Here is a 9,531-nt window from a genome sequence, read left to right on the forward strand (position 1 = left end):
TCTCTCACTCTTCCACACCCATCCCTTCATTCCATTCCTTTCCTTTTTCTTTCTTTCTTTCACTCTCTCTCTCTCCCTGCTGTCATTCTCTATGCTCTGAGCCAGGGTGTGTTGCCTAATACATACTCTACTTTGAATCTTTTCTCTCTCTCTTTCCTCTGTGTGTGTGTATGTGTGTGATCTATCTTTTCCTCCAAGACTGGCTTCTCTCTCTCTCTCTCTCTCTCTCTCTCTCTCTCTCTCTCTCTCTCTCTCTCTCTTTTGACACATGTCCCTCCTCCGTCTCCCCAGCTGTCTCTTGTCAGGGTGGGGTTCAGGGGTCTTGGCTGAGAAAGAGCAGGAGCGTGCGTGTGTTTCTCTCCTCACACCTCCCCTCCCCCCTCCGCCGTGATGACGCATCCATCCACGCTTGTCATCCCTCCTTCCACTCCTCTACCCACGTGGACATTCGCTCTGGGAGCGCCCTCCTCTAATGTTTATTCTCTGTCACGCAGTGGTGTGTGTGTGTGTGTGTATGTGTGTGTGTCTGTGTGAGTGTGTGTGTGTGCTTAGGTATGCTTCCGTGTTAACACATGTGTTAGGCCCGTATCATGATGTCAGATGAGGGGTCAAAGGTCAACAGTGAAGCGTGACTCTGGTTGTCTTTTCCTCTCCCACACAAACAGGGTTAGGTGAAGAAAGAGGTGTGGAGAAAGGGGGAACAGATGAAAGAGGAGATGACTCAGAGAGAGGGAGAGAGTGGAAATGAGAGAACCAGGAGAGGAGAGAGCACGTCTGAAAAATGGCTCATGGTAGCAGTGACCTCGTAGCCTCTGGGGTCAGAGGTCACATTGAGGGTTAGCCAATCAGGTGGCTGGAAGCATTTGATCTCAGGGTCAATTTGAGTCGTAAATATCTGTCGTTCACTACAGTTGTACACACACACACACACACACACACACACTACCGTACACACGTACACACACACACACTACCGTACACACACACACACACACACACACACATACACACACACACACACACGCACACGCACACACAGACACACACACACACACACACACACAGACACATACACACACACACACACACACACACACACGCACGCACACACAGACAGTATGATTTGTACAGTTAAAAGGTACAGAGCCTGGAGAATAAGTCATGGAAGCATTATACAACACTGCATTCCCGGTGTGGTCCTCGGTGGAAGACAAACAGGACTAGCTAAACGTACAAGAAAATACATACAGAAACACATCCAATGAATCCATACCAGACTCAGGTTTAGACTTGTCCCATTTGAGGCCCCAGAAAGCACACATGAGGGGAGGAAGGGTTAGGAAGGGGAATTGTAGATTAACAATGCACACTAAAACACACATATTTGGAGGACTTTGAAGGCCTTGTTAAATAGGTCACGGTGTGTATGTGTGTGTGTGTGTGTGTGTGTGTGTCTGTGTGTGTGTGTGTGTGTGTGTGTCGCATGCATGTTGGTCCAGAAGCACAGCCATCTCTTTGGTGGTGCAGGTCAAATACCACAGATTCAGTGACTGTGAATGTTTAACGCTGCCCCCCCCCCCCCTCCCCCGGCTGTGGGCGGTACAATCTGATAATCAATCACCCCTAAATAATCCCTAGAGGGCAATACCATTCTGGTGGGGGGGGGGGGGAATCAACATTAAAAAAAAGTAATTGACTTTTCCCTCAAAACAGTTTCCCTTTCCCCCTTTGTTTTCCGTGACCTGGGAGGCCCATCCATCGGCCGCACGGACAGTCGGCACGGACTCTGTTTGTGTAAGGGCGCTGGGGGACAGGCGTTCACTTAGAAACACACACACACAAACGACTGAGAAGAGAGAGAGAGAGAGTGTGTAAAAATAAACCGATCGGAGCACCAGCGGTCGTCGTCGTTCTGAAGTCGAGAAATAGACAGAAAGTTGGGGGGTTTTTTAAAACGCAAAGAGAAGAGCTTTAGACAGTTTTCTCCTCTGCGTTTTAATTATTCAGTCGTTGCTACTCTCTGATACTGGCGATGCAAACCTGCTTTGAACCCCCTGCTACACTGCTCCCCTCCTCTGTCTCTTTGTTATTGTAATCACACCCTCCCGCCTGAGCTCTATGCCAGTCTCATTTCCACACTCATTTGAAGTTGCAGATTAAAACCGGGCTCCCACACGGAGCTTCCCAGACCTAATCATCATCTCTCTGCCAGCTCAGAACTTTTCCCTCTCTTTTTTCCCTTCTCCTCCCTCTCTCTTCCTTTCTCTCCCCTCTCTCTTTTCCCTTCTTCCACCCCTCTCACTGCATCTCCTCCTTTGTTTCTCTTTCCACTGTCATTCTCTTTGCAGGTGGATGGAAGGATTGTGTCAGAATCAATTGTATGTGTGTAGCTAGCTAACAATAAATGAATCGTGCTCTCTCTCTCACCCCACCCCACCCCACCCCTCACTCCCCCCCTTTCTCCCTCCACGCCCTCTCTCTCCCTCCCCCCCCCACCCCTCGCTCTCCTTCCCTGTCCCCTCTCCCACCCCGCGCCCCTCTCTCTCTCTCTCTCTCTCTCTGTTGTAAATGAAGGCTCTGTATAATATGTCTCTGGTCACTCGTCATAGCTGCCTCATTAAGCCAGACTCTGCTCCATAACCTCCAGCGCTGGGTTGCTCACCCAGACAGGAGAGAGAATCCCCCCAGCACTGGGAGGAGAGGAGAGGAGACAAGGGAGGGGAGAGGGGGAGGGAGGGGAGAGAGGGGAGAGAGGGGAGAGAAGTAAGGGAAGAGAGAGGGATAGAGAATACACCCAGCACCAGAGCAAGGGAGGGGAAAGAGAGAGAGAGAGAAGAGAGAAAGAGAGCGAGAGAGAGGAAAATATATACCAGGACGGACACACGCACACACACACACACACATACGCACGCACACACACACACACACACACACACACACACACACACACACACACACACACCAGTACAGACACACAATCGCACACAGTGGTGTCACACAGCGCCAAGGAGACGGGATAGAATAAGAAGCATCATACACAAGGTTGGAGTGCAGTGTGTGTGTGTGTGTGTGTGTGTGTGTGTGTGTGTGTGTGTGTGTGTGTCTGTGTGTGTGTGTGTGTGTGTGTGCGTGTATTGTATACAGATCATTGTGTCTTCGTCTGTGCATATACTGGTGTATGTGTGTGTGTTTGTGTGTTTGTGTGTGTGTGTGCTAAGCACAGTTATCACCGGCTAGCAGACACCCGGGTGGAGCGAGCGGAGAGGAAAAGCCTCTTTGGAAAGTAGGTCAGAGAGTTAGCCGCCTAGCATTAGCTTAAGCTAGCATTAGCGTGTTGGCTAACTCCATTGCCCCTCTGTGCTGAGTCACTGTCCCTGTAAATCCCCTGGAGTCCAGTGGGCTACAGCAGAAAAGGAGGGAGGGCAGGAGACAGAGAGTGGGAGAGAGAGTGAGAGATGGGTGGATGGATGGGTCGGAGGGGAGAACAGGTGGGAGCAGAGAGAGAGAGAGAGAGAGAGACAGAGAGAGAGAGAAAGAGATGGTCTAATGTTTCAATACTGAGTCACTGTCTCAGTATAGCCCCCGAGTCATCCTCACCGTGACCAGACTGAGCTACCTCAGGTCGGGAGGGGAGGGAAAGGCACGGAGAGGAGGAAAGAGAGGGACATAAGTAGAGGAGAGGTCGAGGGGAGACGGAGGACTGTTAGGTCTGTAGCAGTTGTTTAATGACAGGGTCCTCTTCAATTGTTTTATTGGCGCTGGAGTTATTTCAGCTCATTTAAACGTTATTGTCACAGGGACGATTTCAATTCAGATAAACTTTATTGACACTGGGTCGACTTAATTCAGCTAAACTTTTATTAGCGCAAGGCCGGTTTCAATTCATATAAACTTTATTGGCACAGGGCTGGTTTCAATTCATATAAACTTCATTGGCACAGGGCCGGTTTCAATTCACATAAACTTTATTGGCACAGGGCCGGTTTCAATTAATATAAACTTTATTGGCAAAGAGACGGTTTATAGAGGGATTGTTTGCCATGTGGGCCACTGTTGCCGCAGTGATGCGTTGTACAGCTTGAGATGGCAGATGGGAGGGATGATTAACTTAAAACACATAATCAAACATGAGCACACACACACACACACACACACACCTCTGTCTGTCTGTGGATCTAGTACTGATAGGATAAGACGGTCACACAGACACACACACACACACACACATACTTACGTGAAATTGTCTTACAAACAAACCCTTTAACACACAAACAAATATCTCCTTAAGCCCATGGTTCAGGGCATTAGTGTGTGTTAGTCTTGTAAGTGGATGAGTCTGAGCTGATTGTCTCAGGTAGTCTCTACAGTCAGAAGCCTGTGTGTGTGTGTGTGTGTGTGTGTGTGTGTGTGTGTGTGTGTGTGTGCCTGCCTGCGTGCGTGCGTGTGTGTGTGTGTGTGTGTGTGTGTGTGTGTGTGTATGTCAGTCTTATCTTCTCAGTGCCAGGTCCACAGACAGACAGAGATTTGAGCCCTGTCATTCTCTGCCTTCTCTCACCTCTGTCTCTCTTTTCCCTCTCTTTTCTTCTTCCACTTTCTCACGCTTTCTTCATCCCCCCCATCTGTCTCTCATGCCCTCCTGTTCTTTCTTCTTTTCCCATTTTCTTTTCTTTTCTTTTCTTATCCTCTCTCTCTATCTCAGTTCGTCTGTGTTTTCTATCTTCTTGTCAGCCTGTTTCCACCCACCCCTCCAACACCCTCCCCTCCCCTTCTCTCAACACCCTCCCCTCCCCTTCTCTCTCTCTCTCTCTCTCTCTCTCTCTCTCTCTCTCTGTCTCACACAACACACACACACACACACACACACACACACACACAGTCTTACTCTCAGAAATGTACTATAAGAAGCACAGTAGATAGATGGATAGATGGATAGATCCATGTTTCGGTGAGTTCTTGCTTATTTACCATGATGACCAGACAGTTATTTACTTGTTTACGACTCTGCAAAGTTTCACATTGTCACTTCTACCATACACTACAACACAAAGGAGTGCATCACTCGCAAGCTTTCCTTTTCGAAAAGATAAAATGCAGTAGTGACACAATAATACAATAACATCTCAACACGCAGTAATACACTAGCAGCAGTAATACACTAGCAGCAGTAATACACTAGCAGCAGTAATACACTAGCAGCAGTGACTATACACAGTAATACACAAGCATCAGTGACTATACACAGTAATACACAAGCATCAGTGACTATAGACAGTAATACACTAGCATCAGTGGCTATAGACAGTAATACACTAGCATCAGTGACTATACACAGTAATACACAAGCATCAGTGACTATACACAGTAATACACTAGCATCAGTGGCTATAGACAGTAATACACTAGCATCAGTGGCTATACACAGTAATACACAAGCATCAGTGGCTATAGACAGTAATACACTAGCATCAGTGATTATAGACAGTAATACACTAGCATCAGTGGCTATACACAGTAATACACAAGCATCAGTGGCTATAGACAGTAATACACTAGCATCAGTGATTATAGACAGTAATACACTAGCATCAGTGACTATACACAGTAATACACTAGCATCAGTGATTATACACAGTAATACACTAGCATCAGTGGCTATAGACAGTAATACACTAGCATCAGTGACAGTGACTATACACAGTAATATTCAATAATCCTCAATCAGGATGACAGTGATTCTCAATAACAGATTGGCAGCAGGGACTCTATGAGGCATAAATAATACAGTGAGCCTCTAATATCTAAGACATGCGTATAAGACAGAAGACATGGCGCATGTGGTACCGTAGCAACAGTGGAGGGCAAAGAGTAGATTTCCAGACGGTTGTGAGATTTGGCAGTTGGTCGTCTTCACCATTTGTTTCTTTTCTTTGGACCTGTTAGAACCTGGTGGTGCTAGTAGCAGGTTAGAAGTCATCCCATCCATTGAACCTGATGACTCTATACCCTAATGACTTTAGAATTGCTTTTTTTTTTACATGTTTTATATTTTAACCATTTTATCCAAAGCGACATCCAATGAGAGATTACAGGGACAGTCTCCCTGGAATAACGTAGGGCAAGTGCCTTTAGATTGGGGAGAGGGTGATCCTAGACTCGAGAATCTGATGAGAATTGGACCCACGGGCAAGTTTTTACCTCAGGAGTCTTTTCCACCGCTATGAACCTGTGGGTCATGCAGCTTCTATCTAGGGTCGTTTTCTATATGCTTCTACCGCACGCATGGGGAAATGGTTTCATCGTTCGCTAGATCCTAGATACAGGAGGTATCAGTATCACACTCATGTCTCGGATCTCTCACACACACACAGACACAGACACAGACACAGACACACACACACACACACACACACGGCTCTGCTATGCGGGAGATCAGGAAAAGAAAACGATATCCATCATTATCTCCTAACCACATTCTCCAGCGCACCGCTTATCATGGCAGGGGATGGAACCCTGCCTGCTTATAATGAGAAAATCACTGGTACAGAAAGGTACAGGGCAGGCGTGTGGGTGTGTGTGTGTGTGTGTGTGTGTGTGTGTGTGTGTGTGTGTGTGTGTACACCCATGTGTGAATGAGCATATGTGTGAATAATCGAATCATCTGAAACTCTCGTGAACCATCTCTGTCTAGATGAGTTATCCTCAGTAACTAATGAACACCAGCAACGTTACTGTTTCAGCCTGTGCCCTCCTCTCCCACTGTTGTTTACTGAGTGTCATATCCATGGACATAATGAATGCGTACACTGCTTCCACAGGGTCTCCTTTAACCTAATCTCATTGGCCCCATGTCAGTCACACTGACAAGCATAACGCTCCCTTTGCTCTCTCTCTCTCTCTCTCCCTCTCTCTCTCTCCCTCTCAAATACTCCCTGCACCCACTCTCTCTCTCTCTCTCACTCTCTCTCACTCTCTGCTATGTCTCTTTCTCTCTCTGGCCATCAATTGTTTCGATTGGCTGCTGCCAGACCACAGCGTTTGAACTCTTTTACTGAGAAAACAAACAGGAGAGTTCAGCTGCTGGTGGGTCTCTAAGTGAAGGTCACCCTCTGTTTCTGAGCGATAAAGGGCTTATTTTGACAGCTGCGTGACTTTCGCCACATCTCCTCCATTCACTGCCGCCACGCTCTGCCCCACAGGTCAATACAGAGATGGAAAGTTAATGATGTATGAACATTTCAGGGAACTTTGGTTTTGGAAAATCACAATGTTGATCAATTTCCTCTTTCCGTTGTTGACATGCCAACTCCGTCTAACCTTTGACCCCCTCATACTCCTCACGCCTTTATCATTGTTTCGTTTAGATTTCTGTGTCATTGTCGTTTTTGTTGTCGGTTTTCTCCATTGTTTTTTTCTTCATGTTCATTTATGTTGTGAGTCTTCATTGGTCATTTGACATTTGTCATTTCGGTGACATCATATTTCTTTTTGCCTGTCATTGTCTTTCATGTTCTGATTTAATTTGTAATTTTTTGCATTTGATCCTTTGTTTTCAGTTGATTTTATTGGTGGATTTGACCCATTCCCCCTCTACCATGTCAATGAGAAACCATCTCATCTCCTCTTAAAGCCTATGTACCTGTAAGTATGTATGTGTGTGTGTGTGTGTGTGTGTGTGTGTGTGTGTGTGTGTGTGTGTGTGTGTGTGTGTGTGCGTGTGCGTGTGCGTACACATGCTTATGTGTTTCATTGTGTGTTTCTCTTACAAAATGTTATTATAAGAAACCAAAGTCGTTTATATTCCCGCCTCTTATTGTTTGGCAGGGTTTTGGCATTGTGCAGCTTTTCAGTTTTCTCCGCGGCTACCCTTTGATTTTAATTAAGACGTTGCTTCTCTTCGTTAACACAGTGTTAATTAGAATGAGCTCTTAATTACTCCAGACTAATAGGCGTTTCAGCTTTCGCCTAACGAGCACGTAATTAACAATGACAGAAGATAGATGGCGCCCGGGTTTGATGTCAGCCAGGTCAAGGTTACTTTTGGACTCAGGAGAAAACAGGTCAGCAGGCCTGGTGATACATCTCAAATGACATTGTTATTATGAAATAGTACACAACGTCGGGCGGAGTAAATCAGAAAGTCATGTGACCCTAGTAAAAACTGAGGATCAACGTCAAGCTGTAAGTCAAGCTAGTAGACTCAGAGACAGCATTGGTTATTGGGGGGGGGGGGGGGGGGGGAGTAGACTCCGGAGCAGCGCAGACTATGGCGCTTAACTTTGTGGTGTCGCTACCCGAGGGTTAGAAGAATGACTAAGCCTGTTTCTGGAGTAAACAACAGTGTTAGACTTGCTGTATCCTGTTTCAGGGCTTAGGGGAATATGATGTGATATATATGTGTGTGTGTGTGTGTGTGTGTGTGTGTGTGTGTATATGTGTGTATGTGTGTATGTGTGTATGTGTATGTGTATGTGTATGTGTGTGTGTGTGGGTGGGTGTGGGTGGGTGGGTGGGTGGGTGGGTGTGGGTGACGAGTTCTACTTAGTCACAGAAACAGCAGGGAGGAAGGCTGGCTTAAACACGATCCTTTCTTTTATTGGAACATCTATTTAATTATGCAGGAAACTTAATAACGCTGTGCAGTGATAGCCACTTAACATTTCCCTGCCCAAATGGAAATGAATATATTATTAGCCTGCAGGACGTCTCCCTTGACAGTTTAATCAACTCGGTTTCCAAATGAGAGGGAAACTTTTTCCTTGTTGAACACTAGGAAGTGTGTGTTCATAATGTGGTTGTGGGGTTGTGATCCTCACTGGTCTCTCTCTCTCTATCCTTGTGTGTGTGTGTGTGTGTGTGTGTGTGTGTGTGTGTGTGTGTGTGTGTGTGTTCTTGTATATAATATTGTGTTATTCACCGGTCTCACGTACTCACTGTGTCTCTGTGTCTCTGTGTCTCTGTGTCTCTGTGTCTCTGTGTCTCTGTGTGTGTCTTCTGCAGGTCTGCGTAAATAAGGGCATGTCCAGGAGGAGTAGGGGGGACAAAGCTGGTCCCCATGGAAACAAAATGGCTGCTCTGACACAACCGTCCCAGAATGCACTGGGGCACACCAGACCATTCCTCTGTTTCTTTACTTCAGCTCTTCAAAGTACTTCAACCATGTTCTTTTCTGGTGCACTGCTGAGAAATGACTGCACAACCCTAGTTATGTTCAGATGGGAGGGACTGAAGGGGTAGGGGGATGGAGGGGGGGGTAATTACAGTGTAACAATGGGACTCGTATAATTTTCCATTTTTACACTGAATTGCAAACATCATCAGGCGACCAGGACCTGATCTCCATGACTGTATTTCTTCTTTCCATGACTCTCTGAGAACCTATATATTATACAGTTTATACATATATACATGTAGAGGTCTGTACCCGACACACAGCTCAGCACTGCTGGTCTGTGGTCGTTGAGGACTCCCTGTGGTCGGTGTGTTATTATGGGGTGGCCTCAGATGTTCACCGTTGGGGTGTGTTACAGTTGC

General features: G+C 46.4%; 1 protein-coding gene across 1 annotated transcript in view; it reads left to right on the plus strand.

The window, feature by feature from the left end:
* Window positions 1–9,061, plus strand: part of nkain4 (sodium/potassium transporting ATPase interacting 4) — a 49,209-nt gene extending 40,148 nt beyond the window's left edge. The window contains exons 6-7 of the mRNA XM_080535191.1: window positions 7,554–7,638; window positions 8,998–9,061. Of these exons, the coding sequence (XP_080391317.1) occupies window positions 7,554–7,638; window positions 8,998–9,007 (95 nt within the window). The 3' untranslated portion in view covers window positions 9,008–9,061. The remainder of the gene's footprint in view (window positions 1–7,553; window positions 7,639–8,997) is intronic.
* Window positions 9,062–9,531: the final 470 nt, after the last annotated feature.

This window comes from Nansenia antarctica (assembly GCF_963989245.1).
Source record: "Nansenia antarctica genome assembly, chromosome: 6".
NCBI lineage: Eukaryota > Metazoa > Chordata > Actinopteri > Argentiniformes > Microstomatidae > Nansenia > Nansenia antarctica.